The 23,737-nt window shown below is 40.1% G+C and overlaps 1 protein-coding gene across 3 annotated transcripts; it reads left to right on the forward strand.

The window, feature by feature from the left end:
- The first annotated feature begins 1,381 nt into the window (after window positions 1-1,381).
- Window positions 1,382-22,474, forward strand: CCNJ (cyclin J). Of its 3 annotated transcripts, none has more exons than XM_082722125.1 (6): window positions 1,382-1,763; window positions 2,424-2,533; window positions 10,692-10,902; window positions 18,298-18,597; window positions 18,685-18,844; window positions 19,375-22,474. In XM_082722125.1, exons 2-6 carry the CDS (start codon window positions 2,465-2,467, stop codon window positions 19,784-19,786), a joined length of 1,152 nt encoding a protein of 383 aa, XP_082578251.1. In that variant the 5' UTR covers window positions 1,382-1,763; window positions 2,424-2,464; the 3' UTR covers window positions 19,787-22,474. The 3 variants fall into 3 exon arrangements, with proteins under 3 accessions (XP_082578251.1, XP_082578253.1, XP_082578252.1); XM_082722127.1 differs by having other exon boundaries at window positions 1,543-1,763; window positions 18,721-18,844; XM_082722126.1 differs by lacking the exon at window positions 1,382-1,763 and adding an exon at window positions 1,771-2,334.
- Window positions 22,475-23,737: the final 1,263 nt, after the last annotated feature.

Genomic DNA, 23,737 nt, shown 5'->3' on the forward strand with positions numbered 1-23,737 from the left:
ACACACTAGGGCAAATTTGTGTGTGTGTGTGTGTGTGTGTATACACACACACACAAATTTTAAAAAGAATGAACGTTAAGGTCCTTTCATCATAGGAGCCAAATCTAGAAAATCTGAGAATTCTTTGTGAACAAGTATCTCTCAGTGAATAACATCTTCAAAGTAAACCATGAGAGACAACCTACTTATTATACTGATTATAGTCTGTGACCTATTTTTCTGACAGGCTTCTTAACTAGACCCTGCACATTTAAGTTATTGAGATGCCAAATTATTGTCATAAAGTTGTTTAGAGCACATGAACTAGAACCTAAGGAGGTAGGTACTATTTAAACACCATTATAAAAGGCATGGAGCTTTTTAGCCTGATGTGTTCATCTCCTCTCTAGGGAAACTCTGTAACTGAGCTAGGCCTGGGCAGCCTCTCCCTGGACAATGCTGGGCTAGGTTGGGTTCTGGCAATCTCTCCGAGTTTTCCTTGTCTTGCCATTAGTTCCTGTAGCCTTTCTCTCCTGGGCACAATCATTGGCTCACATACATATCTGCAGCTGTTCAAGAGGCCATTGTGATAAAACTAATTTTTGTAACATACATTCATCACTTTATAGTAGCTCTTTATCATGCCTCTTGGGGACAAAGAATCCTAAGTAAAAGGGGGAAGTTTTCATGATTCGTTTTTTAATATTAAAAGAAGCTGATCTACTTTCTCAGAAAAAGTGAACATCACTGTCCTGGGTTGACCCTGCACATCTGTTGTGATATTCCACACACACACAACAAAGGTTAAAATACAATTGATTAGAATTCCGCGAATCATATTCCAGGTCCCACATCACCTTACTTGATGTTGGAGTGTTTCCACAGTTTCGTAGTTTCCTGATTTAAGACCTCAATGGCTAATTACATCCACTTCGGATTTGACAAAACTAGGTTACTAAAGATAATCTCAACTCTATTCAAAGCTCTTGGGGATCTCTAAAGCAGAGGAAATAAGGGGGAATGATAAATTACGTTTCTAGAAGCAGTATAGGTTTTGAGGTTGGAACTTAAGAGAGCAGAATTTCACAGAGAACGGCCCTTTAGGAGCTTCGGAAACGGCTAGAGCATTTGTAGAGGGATTGATAATCGCCTGGGCAGTCCCCAGGATGCAAACGGCGCTGTTGTGATGTGAGTGAGATAAAGCAGACTCAAGCCACATTAAAAAGGGTTTTAAACACCAAGCTGAGGCTTCAGAACTTTCCTCCGCGAGCATGGGGAGCCATCGAAGGTTCTCAGCAGGTGAGTGGCATGACCAGATTGGCCCCCGCAATGATGATCAACGTTGTAATTTCTCTGGCTCCCTCCTCCGCCCTCTGCCCGCCGCCCGGGCCGGCTTCCCGGTAGGTGGTGGCGGAGCTGTCGGGCAACGCCAGCACCGACCGCGTCGCGCCGAAGTGGCGCGGCTGGATGCTACCGGGTCCTGGCCGGGGCCGCCGAGCCGCCGCCGGGCGCTGCACCTGGGCCCGGCCCGGCCGCCGATTGGACGGCTCGGGGTGACCCGGCTGTATCGCGAGACGAGATTGGCAGCGGCGGGGCCGCATGTGCCCCCGCGCTGGCTTTGTACGCGGAGCCGCCTGCCGGTCCTTTAACAATGGGCGGCGCGAGCGCCCCGGCGCTGGCCCGGAGCTGAGGCCGGCGCTTCGCGGCCGACTGTCCGCATCATGAGCGGGGCCGGCGTCCCATGCACGCCGGCGGGGCTGGGGCTGTGAGGGCCGCGGTTCCGGGTAAGGAAGGTCGCCGTGGGGGACCGGCAGGCCTGTGCTGGGCGCGGGACACCGGACCCGCCCGGCCCGGCCTTTTGTTCGCCTCTCTGGGGCCGCGCGATCCTGGGCGCTGCTCCGGGAGAGGAGGAAGCGGCCTGGGTGCGCGCCCGCCCCGGCGAGACCTCGGGGAGACCCCCCCCCCCCCGGGAGGAACGAGCGCCCGGGCGCCCGCAGCCGGGACCCGGAGCCAGGCGGGCATTCGTCCGTCGGTTTGTCCGCGGGAGGTTTTCTCAGGGGGTCTGAGACTGGTGTCAGCGTCTCGGCCCTCCGGGGCTGACGGGAGGATTCGAACCCGGGATGCGGGGAGCCGTCAGCCGAGCCTCCGCCTCCAGCTTCCCTTGCGCGCACCCGGGGCCGCGTTTTGGCAACTCGGACCCAAGTTGGTCCTCTTTGCCCGGCACCCAGGCCAGCTGTTCTCAGCGTGAGCCCACTCCTGACGGGGTAGGTCGGGCCTTATGCGCCGCGTCGGGGAATTGGTTTGGATCGGTGCTCGCTTTAGGTCGAGTCAGGTGAAGAGGCACAGCCACCCGAGGTGACCTGAAGTCACACCCCTCGGGGAGGGGGCGCGGAGGGTTATGTGGAGGGTGCTGGCCGTGACCGCGTCTGGGGTGTGTCTTACAGACTGAAGTTGCCGCGTCTGGCCAGGCGCGCCGCCCGGTCCCATGGAGCTGGAGGGACAGTGGTGGCGGGGACAGCTGGCCGCAGACATTCATCAAGCGCTTCGATACAAGGTAACCCCGATCCGCGACTTTAACTTGTAGTGTTTCGTGCGTTAGTATAAATCGCGGCTTCCTGGGAACTGCGGTCACTAGTTTCCCGACCCGAAAGGGAGCGTTTGCTTGTTTGCTCGAGGTTAATTAACTTCTTAGTTTCTTCCCTTGGATGTATCAGAAGAACCTGCAACTTAAATGAGGAAGGGGGTGGAGCGCGATCTTTGGGAGAGGGAAGGTGGAACAAGACTTTGATACTGTGTTTAAACAGATAATGTGTGCTCCCTTTTTATTGGGCAGAGTAGCCCTCCTTGTTCTGTAGTTGCTGTTGCTTTAGGCTGTTAAGTCACATCTGTACATCAAGTCCCCAGCCTGTCCACTAACTTACTTTAAGTAAGACTTTGGACAAGTTACTTAATTTTCGTGTTTCCAATTTCCTCTTCTGTAGAATGAATAATAATAATGAAACGTGCCTTGTGGGGGCGGGGATTGCGAGATTAAATGAACTGATTCTGTACATGTGCTTTAGAACAGTGCTTGGTATATAGAAGCACTGAGCCCTAACTGTTGTTTTCCCTTGGACCCTCGGATTTAGGGGCTGTTCAAAATGCCTTAGGGTAGAAGTTAACTGCTCCCTCCAGCTAATGTAAAGCAGAAAGTAGACTTAATATATTTAATAGATGATGGTGGGAAGAATACGGTTTTCTGCCACAATGCAAAGTCTGCGTGTTGTTGCTCTTAAGTAACAATTTTACTCGGTCACATCTCAGTTTAAGGGGTTATCTCTGCCTCTTTGATAACCAGAAGAGAGAGCAGATCCAAACCTATCTCTAAGTTGACTCATTTTCACCAAAGATGGAGAGAGCCATTTGTTATGTATAGAAAATGAGAGAGAAGCAAAACAACTGACTAATAAAAGGGATGCTGACTATTGGAGTTGAGAGATCCTGGGATGATAATGAACTTGTATTTTGATTTTTTTTTTAAACCAGGTTAACTAGATTAGAAAACCTAATTGACTTTAATTGTTACAATTGTACCCTTTTCTAAGGTTTGAGATTTCTAAATGCTACTTATTAATTCTGACATTCAGCTTCTTAGGTGGACTAAATACACCTCAGCCCCCTAAGAGGTTTTTCCTACCACAAAAAGGTCTCCAATTGTGGAATGGTTCTCTGGAATGTTAGGAAGAGAGTTTCCGGTTTTCCATTTTGAAAATTGTCCATATACTTTTTTTTTTTTTTTTTTAAAGATGTGGTCTTTTAGTTTTAAATGTTCTCCTTTTCTAAGTGTCAGCTCTTTTTAGTCCTCTGGTATGTGGTGAAGTTAATTATTTGATGTTAATGATACTTTTATTTTAGTGACATAAAACTCAAAAGATTTTTTTTTAAAGACTGTATTTATTTATTTGAGAGAGAAAGTGAGTGAGAAAGAGAAGGAGCAAGCATGAGGGACACAGGGAAAGGGTTAGCAGAGTTCCTGCTGAGCAGGGAGCCCAATGTGGGGTTCAATCCCAGAACCCCCAGATAATGACCTGAGCTGAAGGTAGACACTTAACTGACTGAGCCACACAGGTGCCCCTCAAAAGATTTTTCTTAATGGATTTCCATGGTTTTTGATTATTTTATGTGTAGTTTTAAATCCTGAATGATTTCCTGAATTAATTTTGTCAGTTGAGGTTGGAAGTGGATTCCACCCTCCTTTCTCCCTAGAGTTTTGTTGAATACTTCTTGTGTGTAAGGCTCTGGGGAGAATTGAAGAAATAGGACACAACCTTAAAGCTGCTTATGAACTATCAGAGGATGAGATAGCACAGAGTTTGAGGGAATGCCACCGAAAATTACCTTGAGCCACATATAGCCACCTGTGGCATGCTACCCTGGGTTGTCTTTATTTTATCTTTAAGCACTGTGTAAGCCACATTTGACACAATGGACACACTTTTGAATAAATTATGTTAATCAGTAAAACTTGAACATCATGGAACTGGAAAGAACCTTGACTATAGTACAGTGAAGTCAGGGAAAGTTAAACTGAACTTTTCTCATGAAAAACAATACATGTTAATTCCAGGCTGTTAAATTAGGTGATTGCTTATTATTTATTCAACATTTTCGAGTACCTACTATATACAAGTGCTATGCAAAGTGTTAAAATGGTATAGTGAATGAGACAGACATAATCTGCCTTTGCAGAGTCTAATCTATAACTCCGAGCATCTCAATTTAGATCTTCCTTTGGGCAGATGCCATTCAGACACTATGGATGGTATTCTGTGTGTAGATCCAAAGTGTATGGAGGAATAATTGCTTTGACCAGCATTATATCTATTAGAGAAGGGTAAAAATGATGGCAAATGGAAATTTTCTTCAACCCCCAAAAGCCAGCTATATTGTTTTTGTAAAATATAATTACACTCCCCCCCTAAAAACCTTCAAAGCAGCTGTCTTCTTACACCCCCTTGTCTTCTCCTCGGTCTTCTTGTTCTTCTGTATATATTAGTGCTTTAGGATGCTTGGGAAGTATTTTCAAGAGCCTTTATGACAGATGGGAACAATGCAAGCTTGTGAGAAGCATTCAGAAAATATCCCACAAGTTGTATTTACATTTGTGAATATTCCTTCTATGCCTTTATTTCTCTCCTGGCTGGACAGTAATCTGTTCTGGGGAAGGGATGGCATTTGGGGTGGGGAACTGACTAGTACTTGAGACTGGAGAAGCAGATGACAAGTCCAGGTCTCAGTGCTTCTGGCCTATGGGATTCCGAGAAGCAGAGAGGGAAAAGAGTGTAAAATTCTGGAGGATCAGGAATAGATTTTAGAAAAACCTTGTAAGCTGAGAGAAGCATAGGTCATTTTCTCATGCTTGCCTAATTGCAGACAGTGCCTGGACAAGGAGAACTAAATCTGACAGCTGGCTGGTAAGCACTTGTACTTTACCATTTAAAATGACATAAAGAGGGCGCCTGGGTGGCTCAGTGGATTAAGCCGCTGCCTTCGGCTCAGGTCATGATCCCAGAGTCCTGGGATCGAGTCCCGCATGGGGCTCTCTGCTCAGCAGGGAGCCTGCTTCCCCTCTCTCTCTCTGCCTGCCTCTCTGCCTGCTTGTGATTTCTCTCTCTGACAAATAAATAAATAAATAAATAAAATCTTTTGAATAAATAAATAAATAAAATGACATAAAGAGAATGCATTAGTTAAAAATCTCCTGTTTGTCTTTGGTGTTCTTGGTTTTGTTTTGTCCATATTTATTAAAGTTAATATAGTGAAAAAGTCCACCAAATACAGTGTTTTTCAGCTGTGTTACCCAGTGAGCTTTAAGACCTTGTTCAGGCCTCTTAAAGAAAGCCTACTGTGGCTTTGTTTTTTCCCTAGCACTCAGTCCCCTGAGCTGGGTTAGATCTTCTGTCTCCGTGTTCCTGTAATACCCTGTGATTACTATATATCCTAATCATCTCTGTATTTTGGTTTACCTGCTCAAGAGTGTTTTTCAGCTTTTATCCCTGGGGTTAACATAGTATCTGCTACATAAAAGGTACTCAGTAAATGTCATGTGATGACAGCAAAGAAAGGTGAAGTTTTAAATTGTAACTCATTTACACCATTCTAAAGATCTGCAGAGATGGGGAAAGAGAAGATCCTGGGAGCTGCATGGAAATCGGCATGTTCCTTTTTATTTGGGGACATTAATACTTCTTCTCTTCAAAGAATCAAGCAAGCCTAAGCCAGTGGGGTGTTTTTGTTTATTTTTTTATTTTTTTATTTTTTCCTAAATAGCATTTACTTATGCTATTTAGGAAAATTTGTACACATGTACAGAGATTTTAAATGGACTATTAGTTTATCTCCCAAGCAACTCTTTAATATTATTTAGAAATTTTAAGTGATAAATGCATATGGTTAAAAAATAAATTCAGATAGTATAAGGTTTAAAATGAGCTTTCCCCAACCCTCACTGTTCTCTGATCCCCTAAGGTTATCACTATTGTTGTTTTTTTCCTGAAAAGCTACCTAGTAAAGTAGTATATGTGCAATATTTTTTGTTGTTAATACAAGAGGTCAGAATATATATTCACTGTTCTGTACCATCCTTCCATCCCAACATCATTCAACTCATTCTTTTTATGTTTTTCTCCATATCAACACATTTTGATCAACTGCCCTTTATTTTAATGTCCACATTGAATTGATGTCCTATGGTTTATCAGTTCTCTGTTGATGAATGCCAGGCTTTTTATTGCACTTTTTTTTTTTTTTTTTGAGATAATTGTAGATTTACATACAGTTGTAAGAAATGATACAGAGAGATCCTCTAAAACCTTAACCCAGTTTCCCTCAGTGGTACATCTTACAAAGCTTTAGTGTAATTATCACAACTAGGATATTAACATTGATATAGTCAAGATACAGAATAGTTTTTTTAATCACCATAAGAATCCCTTATGTTATGATTTATAGCCATGACCTGTTCTCTCCTACCTTATTCTCCCCCTTAACCTCTGCCAACGACTAATTTGTCCTTAATGTCCATAATTTTATCCATTTAAGAATGTTATATGTTAGAGTATGTGACAGGATTGGCTCTATACACTCAGCAATAAATCCTTGGAGATTTTTGGACAGCAAGCTTTCCCCGCTATTCTGCTATTAAAAACAATGTTGCGGAGGACCTCCTTATATGTAGGGTTAATTGCTAGGTTGAAAGATATTTGCAATCTTCATTTTAAAAAATTTATATTACATAATTGCTCTCCAAAAGGTTATGTCGGTTGTCACCCTGACCTATTGGATACATGGTAGTTTTATTTCCACTCTTGATAGCATAAGCAGGAGTTAATAAAATATAATCTGGAAAGTGAAAAACTATGTAATTCTTTACTTTTGAAAGAGGGAAGCCATCTTTTTATATGTTTCCGTATTTAATTTTCCTATAAACTGTTCATAGATGTTCCCTTTTCCTTACAGATGTTTAAGATTTTTCTAAATAATAGAGAAATTAACTCTGTCCTATGTGTCAGAAACATTTATTAAATTCATCTATTCTCCTGATTTGAAATGCCATTGTTACTAAGTCAATTTCTTTATCCAAGAAAAAGGAGTGTCTGCATGTATACAAGTCTTCGTACTCCTTCAGAATTTTAATGTTACCTTCATAGAGTGCTAAAGTACAAACACTTTTTCTAGGTGTTTTAATTTTTGTAATTACTTTATATGGAATCTTCTGTTTTCTAGCCAGTTAATACACAAACAGGCCATTGGTTTTGTTTTGTTTTTGTTTTTAAGATTTGATTTATTGGACAGAGAAAGCACAAGCAGGGAGAGTGGCAGGCAGAAGGAGAGGGAGAAGCAGACTCTCCGCTGAGCAGGGAGCCTGATGCTGGGATCATGACCTGAGCCGAAGGCACTCCCAGGCTATTGATTTTTTTAAATATTAATTTTGTAAACAACCATCTTACTGAATACTAACTGTTTATTTTCTCTGTCGGTTTTCTTGGATATAAATTCTCTCATCTAAAAAATAATTTTATTCCTGTAAGTGATTTTTGATTCTCTTTTTTCATTGATTATACCTTTTCTTTCTTTTTTCTATTTGGATTAGTGTTCACAGGATAATGTGAAGTAATATTGCAATAGCAGGCACTAGAATGCTCATCCTTCTATTGCTTTTTCTCCAAGTGAGATGCTGGCTCTTAAATTTGAGATTTTTTTTTTTAACATTTTTTAACATTTCTTCCTTCATCTGCTGTTATTTCCCCCAGGGTCACCTTTGTCCAGATGCTATCTTGGCATCTATCAAGATGGTTGTGGGGATATTCATGTGTGATTTTTAAAATTATGATTTATAGTAATAGATTTCCTGATATCAAACCATCTTTGCATTCCTGGGATGAACTACAATTGATGTATTCTTTGGATATACTATTAAATTATATTGGTTAACATTTTATACCTTATTAAGTTAGATATAAAACTTCTATTTCTGTTTATTATAAAATGTCCACAACATAAAACTTTAAACATTTTTAAGTGTACAGTTCAATGACTTTAGATATATTTACAGTCTGCTCCTTTAACCACTCTCCATCTTCAGAACTTTTTCAACTTCTTAAACTAAAATACATTTTGTTTATCCGTTCATATATTGATGGATTGTTTGTTTCCATTTTTTGGCTTTTGTGAATAATGCTGCTGTCAATATATGTACAAATATCTGAGTCCCTGCCTTCAGTTCTTCTTGGTATGTACCTAAAAGTGGAATTGCTGGATCATATAGTTATTCTGTGTTTAATTTTTCTGAGGAATTACAATACCGTTTTTCAGTGGCTGTACAATTTTATATTCCCACCATTACACAAGGCTTCCAGTTTTTCAGATTCTTGTCAACACTTGTTAATTTTGTTTTCTGGTTTTTTTTTGGTTTTTGTTTTGTTGAGAGAAAGAGAGGACTAGAGGGAGAGAGAAAGAGAATCTCAAGCAGGCTTCACACCCAGCATGGAGACCAGTGCTCTTGCTGGAATATATCTATTCTGTAATGCTCCATCTCACAACTCCCAGATCATGACCTGAGCCATATCAAGAGTCAGATGCTTAACCAACTGAACCACCCAGCCACCCTTGTGTTTTTTTGATAATAGCAATCCCAGGGGTGCCTGGGTGGCTCAGGGGGTTAAAGCCTCTGCCTTCGGCTCAGGTCATGATCCCAGGGTCCTGGGATGGAGCCCTGCATCGGGCTCTCTGCTCAGTAGGCAGAGAGGCAGGCAGAGATAGAGAGGGAGCCTGCTTCCCCTCTTTGCCTACTTGTGATCTGTCAAATAAATAAATAAAATCTTAAAAAAAAAGAAAATAGCAATCCTAGTGGGTGTGAAATATTATCTCATAATGGTTTTGATTTACTTTTCCCTAATTATTACTCATGTTGAACATCTTTATATGTGCTTTTTGGCCATTTATATATCTTCTTTGGAGGAATGTTTATTCAGGTCTTTTGCCCATTTTTAAACAAGTTGTTTTTGTTGTTAGATTGCATGTATAAAAGAATTCTTTATATAATCTGGATATTAACCTCTTGCCTGAATCTGATCTGCAAATATTTTTCCCATCCTGTAAATTGCCTTCTCCCTCTGTTAAAAAGAGTGAACTTTGATAGACAATAGGTTTTTTTTTTTTTTTAAAGATTTTATTTATTTATTTGTGAGAGAGAGAGAGTGAGAGCGAGCACAGGCAGACAGAGTGGAAGGCAGAGTCAGAGGGAGAAGCAGGCTTCCTGCGGAGCAAAGAGCCCGATATGGGACTCGATCCCAGGACGCTGGGATCATGACCTGAGCCGAAGGCAGCTGCTTAACCAACTGGGCCACCCAGGCGTCCCGACAATAGGTTTTAATTTTGATGAAGTCTCATTTATCTTTTTTGCCTGTGCTTTTGGGGTCATATCTGTGTAACTTCCTGCTGTTGTGATACCTATTGGGTTTAGTTTTAGTATTATGCTGATATTATGAAATAATTTAGAACCTGTCATTCTCTATGCGGTGGAAATATTTTATTTAGTAGTGTAGAAAATTTCTACTTTAAAAAAAAATGGGCTCATATAATTCTGAGGTTGAACAGCAATGGGGAAAATGTTTAGGTATATGAAAAAGTAATGGCAAAGGAGAGCATCATAAAACTGCTGAAAGCAAAACATGCTTAAAAGGTACTAGTGGATGAATACTAAGTCTGTACCTTCCACACCTCTGCAAGTGCAATATAGTGACATACCAGAAGCATATTCACCTCTTGTTACCTTCTGACCCAAAGCTTTGAGCTTTCTGGAGGGGGTGTGTATGTGTTGTGTGGTTGGGATTTTGGTGAGGATGTTTTTCGGAAAACACCTGTTAGGGAAAACAGGATACAAAAATCTTGCTGGAATATATCCATTCCATAATGTAAGAAACAAAATTTGTCACATCAAAGATGGTTAAAAATGAAGGGAAAAGTTTGGTTTTAAATTTTAAACTCAGTGCTGTTAATTAGTACTCTTCATTATCCTTCAATCAACTTTTTCATATTTGTGTTTCTTTCAAGAGAAGTGTTTTAGGCTCTTGTTAACACTAATATATTGGGTGGGGGGGAGTTGTCTTTGCATTGTGCGGGTACTACTCCTATAGGCTATGTTAGATTAAATGTTGTTCCTCTTGATATAGGAGCTGAAGTTGCCTTCCTACAAAGGCCAGTCCCCTCAACTAAGTCTCAGAAGGTATTTTGCTGACCTGATTGCCATTGTGAGCAATCGCTTCACCCTCTGCCCTTCTGCCCGACATCTTGCTGTCTATTTGCTGGACTTATTTATGGATCGATATGACATCTCCATCCAGCAGCTGCATTTAGTTGCACTTTCCTGTCTGCTTTTAGCAAGTAAGTATGAATCTCATCTATATGACTGGAAATTTCCGTTGTTTATAATAAAGAAAATTTATGTAGAGCTCAGTGAAATATCACCAAATTCCATTCATTCCAGTTTACTAGTATCAGAAAGTTTATGTTGAAAGTGCTTCTTGGCATAATAATTTTTTAACTAGATACTAAAAAGTGGCTCTGAAGTCTTTTGAAAACATATGTTCTTAAGCCCTACATCCTGAAGATTCTGCTACAAACGTCTAGCCCTCTCCAGATCTACTGACTCAGAATCAGTATCATGGGGCTTGAGTTCCAAAGGTGATTCTGATGTACTTATCCAACTGAGAACCATTGTCTTAAAGTTCTCAACTGGGATAAATTGTGCCCCACAAGAAATAGTTGGCTTTGGTTGAAAACAGTTTTGATTGTCATCACAACGTGGGAGGATGCTGCTCGGGTCTAGTGGGTAGAGGGCTGGGATGCTACTAAATATCGACGATGTACAGGACAGCCCCCAGTAAAGAATTACTGGCCTCAGATGTCCATGGAACTAGGTTGAGAAACTCTGTTTAAAAGGTATTATACTCTTGTATTGTTAGAATACCTTATACTGACTGCATAATGACTTGGCTTAATGAACTAAAGGTTCACAGCAATTGATATAAATGGGAAGGATTTTGCTTCTGCAGTAGGCACAGTGCCATGGTCGGTTGCGGGTAGAATCTGATATCAAACCGTATTTGTTACCTGTTGGAGAATGTACTGGTAGGTCTTTTGATGCCTCTTTCTTTTAGCTTCTTCCTGTAAATCATTTCATTTTTAGAGCCTTGACCAAAGAGAAGGAGGGTGAGTGAGTAAAGGAATTGAAATTGGGTTTTTCCTAGTAATGTGAGAAAGATTCTATTTGATATTGAAGTTGGAATTTACTACTTTTTATATTACTTATGACATTATAATAGGAATGTAAACTCCACTTGAAGGTAAGATGTAGAAATTCTTAGTGCCTTCATCTCTGACCCCCACTTGAGAGTTTGGGATCTTTTGTGGCTGCTGTCTAAGGAACATTCCACCTATACCCTGCCACCAGAGTTCTAGAACAACTTTGTTCTCTGACTGCAAGTAAACCTAAAACCAAATGCAGGTCTGTGTAATCATTTCTAGTACTGATTTCTTTTCAGATTTTCTTTTTCTTCTCTTATTATTCCTTTGAGCTGATGACCTTGACTACTGATTTTGTCTCCTTGGAGGTCTTTTTTAAGCTACTTCAAATCCTTTGTGGACCGGCCTGAATATAAACAAACATATAAATGACTCCCACTCTCTGTGGATTAAGGTAGAAACTCCTTCGTGTACCATTTAGAACCTTTCATCTGGATCCAGGTACCTTTCTAGTCTTACCTTCCCACCCTTTGGCACCTTGAACCAAAGTCTCACCAGAATACCATCTATTTTCCGAAAATCTATACTTTTCCTTTAATCTGTTGTCCTCTAGGATTCAGACACATCACCTGTTCTTCTCACCTCTACCCAGAAAGCTGGAGAGGTAATACTTGTATTTATAATTAACTTCTAGTTTTTAATTAGAGTGTCATTCTCATAAGCAATCTCATGTACAATTCTGTATGTGTTTCATCACTGGCTGTGAAGCTCTTTGTGGTTTCACAGTTTGCACAGGACTAGAAAAACCCATACTTGACATATTGGATGTGTGAGAATCCACAAATGGAATGGTTTCTTGTTATCCTACAGAATGTTAGTTTATAATAGGATCAGTTTAGAGTAGAGACACACTGGAAATAAATACACAAGTTAGGTTATTTTAAAAACTTCAGATCATTAGTGAAAAGTTATTTTTGCCTGTTGTGGCCATATTGTGCTTTTTTTCCACTACCAAACCCCATCTGCTCTATGCCGGAGATTCTTTTTTTTTTTTTTTTTTTTTCTTAAGATTTTATTTATTTATTTGACAGACAGAAATCACAAGTAGGCAGAGAGGCAGACAGAGAGAGAGGGGGAAAGCAGGCTCCCTGCCGAGCAGAGAGCCCGATGCAGGGCTCGATCCCAGGACCCTGGGACCATGACCTGAGCCGAAGGCAGAGGCTTTAACCCACTGAGCCACCCAGGCGCCCCTGTGCCTGAGATTCTTAAAAGTATGCAGACCAAGTGGGAGATTCTTGCTGGTGGACTGTGAAATTATGAATGCGGTAGTCACTTCATGGACCAACTTATATTTGTGACTAAAGTTTACTTACTAATAATTTATCAGATGAATTAGGGGATGCTAAATTAGATACTCATAAACTACATGTTACTGCCAAAGTTCACTGGGGACTCTAGTCAGATGATCTACTAAGATTCTGGCCACCACACAGTGCTTGGTATTGGTGCCAGGTTTCTGCAGTTTGTACAATTTGGGGGAAGGATTCTTTACCTCGCACACCATCTTAGGTTGATTGGAACAAACTTTTCACCTGTTCTTGTTTTTTTTTAATTATTATTGTTAAAGATTATGATCAGTTTATTTTATTGAATAAAGATGATTATTTTATTTTATTGAGGATGATTTTGCACATTTTCCAGAGACTACGCTTTAGGATTTGTATTTGTTGCGGTTCAGATATGACTTGTTGATCAGTTATTACTGAAAGAGTCCAATACCTCCTCCCCTTTGTTCTGCTGAAACCCCTTAACCTCTCTTTTCCTGAGAGAAAATTGTTTTTCCATTGTTCTTTTTCACTGGAGAATGGAAGAGTATGAGGGAGGTGTGACCCAGGGTCTCAGCCCCTACAAGTAGGCAGTAGGCAAGAGTTCAGGCTGTCAGAGTTGTAAGTTCTAGGCCCATGTTGGGTGTAGAGAATACTTAAAAATAAAATCTTTATTAAAAAAAAAGAAAGTTGGGGCACCTGGGTGGCTCAGTGGGTTAAGCCGCTGCCTTCGGCTCAGGTCATGATCTCAGGGTCCTGGGATTGAGCCCCGCATCGGGCTCTCTGCTCAGCGGGGAGCCTGCTTCCTCCTCTCTCTCTGCCTTCCTCTCTGCCTACTTGTGATCTCTCTCTGTCAAATAAATAAATAAAATCTTTTTAAAAAAAGAAAAAAAAAAAAAGAAAGTTAAAGCTATCAGCTCTATGCTTGGGTTAGGTAATCAAAGCAGCTGATGCTTAGTAGTTGGCTACAATTTCTCCGGCTTCTGCTCTGTTTTACAACAAAAATACTTAACATGCTTCTAAACTGGTAGCCTGTTTTCAGTATCTGATACCTGTTTTTAATTTGTGGAGTACATTCTAGTGCTTTTTATATTTTTATACTCTTCTTACCTTTGACAGCTCTCCAGTTAGGTTTCATAAACTTTATTTAAGTATAATGCTTCTCTCCTCCCAGAATGATTGAACTTTGTATATCCTTCTCAGCTGCTACCTGCTTTAGGATGGGCAGCCTGTTGTGTAAAAGTGAAGAACAGGTTACAGCTGACAGGACTAGGTGACAGCTGGATTCCACTTGTTAAGTAGGATGGAAGGCTGTCAGTCGTTTGGCCAAAGATGAAGCACAGCTTGTGAGTTCCAGGTAATATGCTTACCCAGCTGCCTGTGTCTGCACTGCTGGAAATAGGAAGAAAGGGCCTACAGACTGTCCTGATTGGAGAGGGGTTCGCAGTGCTTTAGAGTAAGGATTACAGTGATGAATTTCCTAGGTTTGTATCCCTTGTCAGCAATATGAATTTCAATAACCCTTAAGTCTGAAGTTACCTGTCCATAAAATGAAAATAAAGACATTTAACTGTCAAAATTATTGCACAGATCAAGTGGGTAAGATGTTTAAAACCACATAGGAAATTGAAACATAAGAGTCAGCATCATAATGATTAATTCTTCCATAAACTGTTCTATAATCTTTAATATGGCTCCCTAGCCCTAAAGATTCTGGCTTTTTCCAGAAAAAGTCTTGGATTATCCTGGGAAATTCTGAAATTCCAACTCTTTGTCATGTATACCCTGGCTTCCCTTGGCTTCTGTGATCAGCACTGAATTTGTGAAGAATGTGGAAGCAGTCTTAGAGATAAGGCTTTCGATAATTTGCTCAAGGTCTTGTGTAACTAAGAAATGATCTCAGAATCAAGATGAAGCCAAAAGTAAGATTATAGACTGTTAGTAGTAAAAATCTGTGATAAGTGACTGTTTCTCCTTGCTTACCAATAATGGGGTGACAGAGCTTTTATTTTATTAACAAAAGCTGAAAATTTTATCTCTTAGTTGATTTGATTTACATCTCAGTTTTTAACGAGAATAGAACCTTCCCCACTCTCCCCTGCCACGAATTGTCTTCCTGTTCCTTAGCTGTTTTTCTATTAGATTGGTAGTCTTAGCTATATTAAGGATGACTTTTTTCCTACTCAGTACTAACAGAATCAAATGTGGATTAGCTGAGTGTACAGTGTGACATTTGATCCTTGCCCTTCTGCCACATACCTGCCATTCACTGCAGGCTTTGAAAATGTGCTGGTTTCCATGGCTGATCTGAGCATTTCCTATAAAGGAAAGAAAGTCTGATGTTTTGTTTCTGTGGCGTCTAATTCTTTATTTTCTGGGAAGCAGATGTGAATTTCCTGTGCCCTTAGTTCCTGTTTGAGGCCTTTATCAATATAATCACATGGCTTCTGGTATTTCCTTTCAATGGAAGAAACTGATCTTTGTGAATCTGTATGTGGTATTGCAGATAAGTTGATTTAAAATATCCATGCACATAGCTTTCAGCACAATGAAACTATGGATATGAAAGCAGATACTCAATGACACTGTCGCACATTTTGAAATCCTTCAATTTCCGTGATTCTGAGTATTTATATCACTATATGTAATGAAAAAGTTCCAAAAACACCTAAGCCTGAATAAAATCCCAAGTATGGTTATTTATGTAATTCAAGGTTATTTTTAACTCTGCATGTTAAGTTGCAAAGGCTTTCACGCCTGTAATACCCAAGTACTTTATAAATACAGAAACCCCATAGATGTTTAATAATATGGACATCTTACCTATTTTGATAGTTTTTGTTCCCATATAACCCAGTGCAATACTTTGATTTAGAAGTACAGATTTGGGGATTCAAACATAAGTCTTCCTTTTTGGCTTCCATTTTTTATTTGGTTCACCTTATTTGACCTTACATGAATTGACCAATCTCACTCTTTGTTTTTGAACTTTGAAATTGGTCATATACAATTTGGTTTTCAATGTTGATAGTTTCAGGGAGATAATATGGAACATTCTTGATCCTTGAATTAAACAGTGAATTATGGTGTATTAATTTCTTTAAAGGAACTTCAAGGATGATATAAATAAACACATTAGTTTTTACGATATTCCTTTGAAGTATATTGCTAGTGTTACTGCTGTTGCACAAATGGCGGGGCACTTACTTTAAGAACCTTAATGATTCATCCAGAGGGATTGTACTAAATTCCTAGGACATCCTCCACTCTGACATCGAGAACAGTGGTTCCTTCCCTATATCGTTATGCAGTGATGATGCTGGATGACTATGTCCTAAAGACCATGTCAGGGCTTTTGGCTATACTAAGTATATCATATTGGAAAAACTTGGGAAATTCTTCTCTATGTGATTTGAAGTGGGAGGGCTATCTAGATTCTTTAAAATCTGAATTGTGGGGTTTTTTGTTGTTGTTGTTGTTGTTGTTTTAATCAACTCCTACCCACAGCAATATTTAGTGTTCAGAGTAATTTAGATCTAAAGAAGTTCAGAATTTCTGAGGCGGGAGAAAAATTCTCTTTGGGCCCCAGCTCTTCAAGTCATGAGCTTTGACTCTTCCTGGCATAGGAGACACAGCCTTCTACTCCAGTTCTCCCACCCTCTGGGCAAAGACCCATGTGGTCAGTAGTGCCTTTTCCCCAGCCCTGAGGCAGGCTGATTTGAACAGCCCCAGTGGCTCCAATACATTGAACATCTGGCCCAAGGGCCACTACCATTTGTTGTAGTACCTCCAGTGTGTGATAGAAACCCAGCCCTTCAAGAAGAGAAATTTCACAGGGAAGCTTACCTTGCCTGGTTTCTACTGCTTTTGACAGTCTTTCTGGCTTTTCTCCAAAATATGTTTTTAATGGATAAAATAAATCATAAGATTTCCAAGGAAACCATAAATATGTTGAAAAAGTTATCAAAATAGTAAAACAAAAAAATTTTACACAGTAATATGTAACATAGTCTAACAACTGTAATTTTGAGCAAGTATAAAAGCTATTGTGAAAAATCTATTTGTATTACATACAATTAGAAATAATCACAATATAATGACTGTTTTAAACTTTAACGTAAAATAGAACATAATAATAGAAGGTAGAAGGTTTTAGTTAATTTCCCTTCTTCTATGGACCACTATGGAATGAATCCAAAGAGACTTGAAGACAATTCCTTAGTTCTGTTGCTGCATCTGGAAAACCATACTGGTACTTGATAGTTTGAATTTTCTCCAGTCCTAAGTTTTAGAGGTACCTAAAATGAATGATTTATGTATAGGAAAACTAAAGTGTTAAGATGGTACAAAACCTATACAAACAGTATTCTGGGGCTGAAGAGGAAATTCTATTCCTCAGCTATAAATATGGATGAGTATTTCCTGAAAAGAAGTTAATGCCTTAGAATAATGAAGTTCAGCAATCTGATTGTCTACTTCTATTCTGCTTTCAGGAAGGGGATATGAAAGTAAATAAAAAGTATCTTCCCTTCCCTTTTTTGGTAACAGACTTAGCTAGGTTTCTGTTTTGAAATACCAAGAGGAGTTTTCCGTATGGAATGAAAAGGCTTATTAGATATTCACCCAGTTTTTTTCTCCCACTGTCTCCCACAATTCCGTCTAGAATTGAGATTGTGCAGAAAAATATACCAAGATGAAACACTTGAAGCTTAGCTACTTTTGATTTCAGATAACTCATTATTCTCAGATAACTTCAGATATTGAAGTTATCCTTTTCAGATAACTTCAGAAATTAAATTCTTTACCCTTCCTTCTATTCTAAAATAAACTAATTTTCTTCCACCGACCACTACCTGCCCTCCCAATAGAAATTTCCTAGAAATATTTGGCTAGTGAGATTTGAGAGAGTTCTTTTTTCATTGGCATGTAGGACTATTTTCATTATGTAGTGTGACAGAAATCAACATGTACATGTTCCATTTTTTTAGAGGAGGGGGACAGGCAGGGGATGGAGGCAGGAGGCGAGAAAACATGCAGGATATGAGAGCCAGAGTCCTAGCACAATTATATATGCCCAAGGTAGGAGAAAGAAAGTCTTTGCATCTAAATTTTTGCAGTGAGACTGCAAATCCCATTTAAGCAATTAGACCTATAATGATCACTTGTGTAACATTCTCTCTCTCTCTCTCTTGTCCCCTTTCCTTCTAAGGTAAATTTGAAGAAAAAGAAGATAGTGTGCCTAAGCTGGAACAGCTCAACAGCCTGGGTTGTATGACTAATATGAATCTCGTATTAACAAAACAAAATTTGCTACACATGGAACTGTTATTATTAGAAACCTTTCAGTGGAACCTCTGCCTTCCAACAGCTGCCCATTTCATTGAGTATTATCTCTCCGAAGCAGTACACGAAACAGATCTTCATGATGGCTGGCCGATGATTTGCTTGGAAAAAACAAAACTCTACATGGCCAAGTATGCAGATTATTTCCTTGAAGTATCTTTGCAAGGTGAGTCATTGTGGATGCCAGTAGGTGACATGTGAGCTTGTGACTTGTGTATTCTGTTGCTTAAGTTCATTTTTGATGTCTCCACAGATTATGCCTTTCTAAATTATGCACCTTCTTTAGTAGCTGCTGCATGTGTGGCTTCTTCAAGGATTATACTTCGTCTTTCTCCAACGTGGCCTACAAGACTGCATCGTCTTACTGCTTACTCCTGGGATTTTTTAGTGCAGTGCATTGAACGGCTCTTGATGTAAGCCTCCTTGATCTCGTGTTTGTGATTTCTCAGTATTTTTCTTCATGGATGAGGGGCCCTAAAAACAACTTCTCACAAACATGTAGCCTTTAGGACTCTGGCTCTGACCATTGCTGCCATGGGCAAGCCACTTTATGAGCCGTGTTTGGTGGAAAGCTGTACCTTGGCTGTTTCCAGGGAGAGGCTGTCAGTGCTGTCATAAATCTGGATACTCAGTGTATGCGCTTACGTGAGTGAGCCCGTAGCCCAGATGTACCTTGGTCCTTTCCACATCTCGGAATGGTCGGGTCACCAGGGTGTTACCAAAGTGTTTATTGTGGATATATTTCTTAAGCAGGAAATAGGCCTCCAAGTGATAGGCCTCACTATCAGTGAGTTCCCAAGGTTTGTGCCAAAGGAAGGAGCTTTTCAGAAGGATAAGAGTGAGATCTCACCATTGTCGGGATTACGGTTCCAGTGACTGCTACAGGCAGTGGGGCCGTCTGCCGAGTCAGCCGTCATTAACCATCTTCTCTCTCTCCCTGCAGTGCGCATGATAACGATGTGAAAGAGGCGAACAAACAGAGAGGCCAGGCAGGGTCCCAGCCAGCGCAGCTGAGCGTGCTGCAGTCAGCTTCCCAGCCCTCTCGGCCAGTTCACTTCCAGCAGCCCCACTATCTCCACCAGATGCACCACACCCCACTACAGTATCGCCATCCTGTAGCTGAACAGCCAAGCTGCCCGCAGATTGGATCCACCACGCACACCTCATCTTACACACTACAGACGTGTCCTGCTGGCTTCCAAACCAGTGTGCAGGGCCTCGGGCACGTGCAGACTGGTGTTGGGATGTCCCTGGCCATACCAGTAGAAGTTAAGCCCTGTCTGAATGTTTCTTATAATCGGAGTTATCAGATCAATGAACATTACCCTTGCATCACTCCGTGCTTTGAAAGGTGATCTTATGTGAAGGTAATTCCCAACCCAGACTGTTCTGTGACTTGAAGCTCTGGGGCAAGCTTTTTGTAAACTTCTCTTCAGAAGGAAAGGGATCCAAATTATATCAGAACTCTTCGGAGACCAGCATCAGGAAGACAACTGTCCCTTTCACTGCGCCACGAGTACCTGGGAGGACTGAACAAACACTGCACACACTTTAATAGTATGCGTATCAGATCCTGTTAAAACACATCCCTGTGTGACAAAAATTTTCAAGCCCTGGCTGATGGTCCAAATATTTCAAAAATATTCAATACGATAGAAAATTTGGACAGACTCTAAATCACCATTTTGAGATTTGACCTGTGGTGGGCTCTGGGCCTAATGTTAGCTTGTATTTCAGAGACTAATGTTTATCTGTGGACTTGCCAAATGGTCTTTTTATGAAGGAAAGTTACAGTATTAATTTTTGAAGAGGACTTTTTTTTATTCTGCAGTTTTGAGTTACATTTTTGATCTACAAAGGAATTTTTGACTGAGTTTAAACTCATGAATTGCTATGCTATACCAATCTGTACAGTGAAAAAAAAATTTTTTTTAGATGAGTCTATATAACTTCCTATCACAATATATAGGTATCTGGATTTATGTACTAAAATTAAGGGTGGAGTAGATCTCTTAAAATCATGGTCGTAAGTTTTTGTTGTTTTTTGGCCCTAAGTGATCAACCTCAAATCTTTAGAATTAAAACACACTTAACTCAGGGAATTTGTACTACTTGGAAACACTTAACTGTAATGCAACATGCTTTGGGAATGTTATCGTATGAACTACCTTTATAACATAGGTTAAAATACTCTTGCTAGGATGTTTTCAGCTGAGAACATAATTGTAGCTTAGAATGAATGAAGTGGTTCCTGTCATTCAGAATCCATATATAGGTTTTGCATTTCTCAGTGCAATCAATGATTTATACTCAGATTTGATGTTACTCTAGAAGTTTTTTCAAGGGGAGGTGTAACTGTAAAATGTCAGTACTAGAATAAAGTCCTGTAGGTTTATTTTGAAGTGGAATGTGGCCAGGGTAGTTCTCAGGTTGTGCTAGAGCAGCACTTTGTGATGTGGAGGACAAGTTTTATAAGCAGCCTTGCAATCCAGCCGGTTCAGGTGTATCAGGCAAAGGAACCGAATACTAGATTGCAGTAGCCACTTGCATTACTTTGGCTCCAGAACTGCCCTGAGACATTTCACTGTGTCGGTAATGAGTGAAAACAGCAATAATTAGTCATTACAGCAAGGGCAATTTGGGGGGAAAGAGTTTGGAGGGAATAAAAAGGAAAAAGAAAGCATTGTAATAACTGAAACTATACATTGTGCTCTTATCTGTGGAAGAAGAGAGATTTGGTGGAGGGAAGCTTTCTGATTTAAAAATTAGTAAGGTGTGTCTTTTTGTTTGTGTTTTTTTTAAAGATAGCACTTGAATAGAAGGGAAACTGCATGGCAGGTGTGTGACTGCCGCAATATGCATTGAAGACAAACTTATTATAAGATGTTGTGGGTATGCAGCAGGAGTCTCCGTAATCACACCGACGGCTTTTGTTGGGAAGGGAAGGGACTCAACGCAGTAGTGGACTGATCCAGATGGCTCCAGTGGGTAAATGTGGGTGGGTGGCGTCTGCCAGCATGAATTCCTAGAGAATGTCCTCCTTAAAAGAATGGTTAACTTTTATAATTAGAGTACATATGGCATGATGTGGATTTATTAATATAGTCTGGTAGGTAAAAAACCACTCAGGTAAGAACACTCACTCTTGGCAGTTTTCAAGCCTGAAAATTGTTTTCTGAAAGTATCATCACTTTTCCTCTTTACAGAAAGGCTGCTCATTGGGTTTTGGTAGTTCTTACCTCAAGAGAACTTGAATTATTTGGGGGAAAGTGGGTTAAAAATAGAATATATCTTTCACATTCACATGCAGAACCCAGCACCTGGAGTCCAACTTTCAGTATTTTAACTACCTCAATAATGCTATGAATGTAAGATACTGGGATAGAGATCCCAGCTTGAAACAACAACTGGTGCCTATGGTAATTTAATGTCTTGTCAAATGCTTTTATTGATTGGTTTAAATGTCATTCTTGTTATAGAAGAATATGCCTTTTTAAAAAGCTTATAACACTTTCCCAGTTTGTATTTAAAAAAAAAAAAAAACTAAAGAACACTGGATTAATTTTGGGGGGGGGGGGTAGAATAAAATAATTAATTGGTTACTATTGCTGCATACCCAGGGTGGGGTGGGGTGGGATGGTTGGAGAATCAGAACTATTTTTAAAACATTAGGTTTCAATATAAATACAACTCAAAACTGCTAGCCTTGGGGGATGGGGTGGGGGGAAGTTGTATGGGTTTTGTTTTGTTTAATTTATTGGTTAGTCTTTAGGGTTTTTTTGTTTTGGGGTTTGGGGGGGGGTTTGTTTGTTTGAGATTACTGGACCATCATTAAATGTGTACTGTGAAGAGATTAATGATATGTATAAAGGGCTTTACCAAAGTCCACTAAATAAACACTACTCAAGTACAGACTGCAAACCAAAATGTATCTGTGTTGTGACATTAATTACAAATAGTGAGTATGGTGCTAAATTCTACACCAATGGAATTAGATGAGTGCTATGCACTTAATTTTAAAATAAAACTAGTTTTCAGTAAAATGGCTTTAGTGTTTTGTTTTAATATATATTTGTAGTTTCAGTGAACCATGTCATCATATTAGTCAGACTTGGAATCCTAATTATATTTACTAAAAGCTATCCAGAGTGAGAGCATAACTGAAGTGGGAAACTCTTGTCCATTGATTATGTAGTCATACAGAGCATCAAAGCCCATGAAGTATGTTGGACACAGCTTTTGGCCTTTTGAGCTTAAAATCAGTATATTAGCATTTGCAGCTTCTGATTTATCAAACACATACTTTAGAAATTTGAGGTCTGACTGATGTCAGAACAGTAGGGACACAAGATGGTCGAGGGTGTGAGAGGAAGCAGGGTCAACAGCTTGAGAATGGTCTGTTCACCTAAGTGTATGTATCATTTGCCACTTAAAACTCAGCAGACAGAAATTGTTTTGAAGAGTAAAATTTTAACAGGTTTGGATGTGTAGATTGAGAACTTCCACCCCTTGAGGCACCTGAATGGCTCAGTGGGCTAAACCTCTGCCTTCAGCTGGGGTCGTGATCTCAGGGTCCCTGGGTCAAGCCCCAAATTGGGCTCCCCCGCTCAGTGGGGAGCCTGCTTCCCCCGCTCTCTGCCTGCCTCTCTGCCTACTTGTGATCTCTCTGTCAAATAAGTAAAAATCTTCTTTTAAAAAAAGAACTTCCACCCTTAAAAAGCATTTTTTTTTTTAAATTAGGCTTCTGTATTATCCCTTGCTCTGGCACAGTGCCAGGGTTTAGCAACAGACCTCAAGAGTCAGTTAATATACAATGTTCTTTAAGGCCGAATTTAAGAAAACAACAGGCATTCTAAGCCAGGGCAGGCAGCTCTACTGTGGAAGCAGTTCTGAACCCCATGTAACAAGTTTATATCCATCAATTGTCGTCCAGCACACTGTGAGATTTAACCTCTATAACCTCAAGCAGCTTAAATTTAGCTTGCTACGACTATCATTTTGGAGCAGTTACAGTGGTAGAGTCTAGAACTCAGTTTAATATCTTCATTTAGGAATCTCTCCACATCCATTTTAAAAATCCCTTAGATTAAAAAAATAAATAGAAAATACAGTAAGTGGAAAGCATTAAGACCACGCTCCAGCTTTCCAGTGGGAAAGGCTGCTACCCTATCCCGACCCAACTGCCGTTCCTTTTATTATGATTTTAAGACTTTTTTAAGAGCAGTGTTGGAGAGGCACCTGGGTGACTCAGTGGGTTAAGCCTCTGCCTTCGGCTTGGGTCAGGATCTTGGAGTCCTGGGATAGAG

This window comes from Mustela nivalis (genome assembly GCF_964662115.1).
Source record: "Mustela nivalis genome assembly, chromosome: 2".
NCBI classification, from domain to species: domain Eukaryota; kingdom Metazoa; phylum Chordata; class Mammalia; order Carnivora; family Mustelidae; genus Mustela; species Mustela nivalis.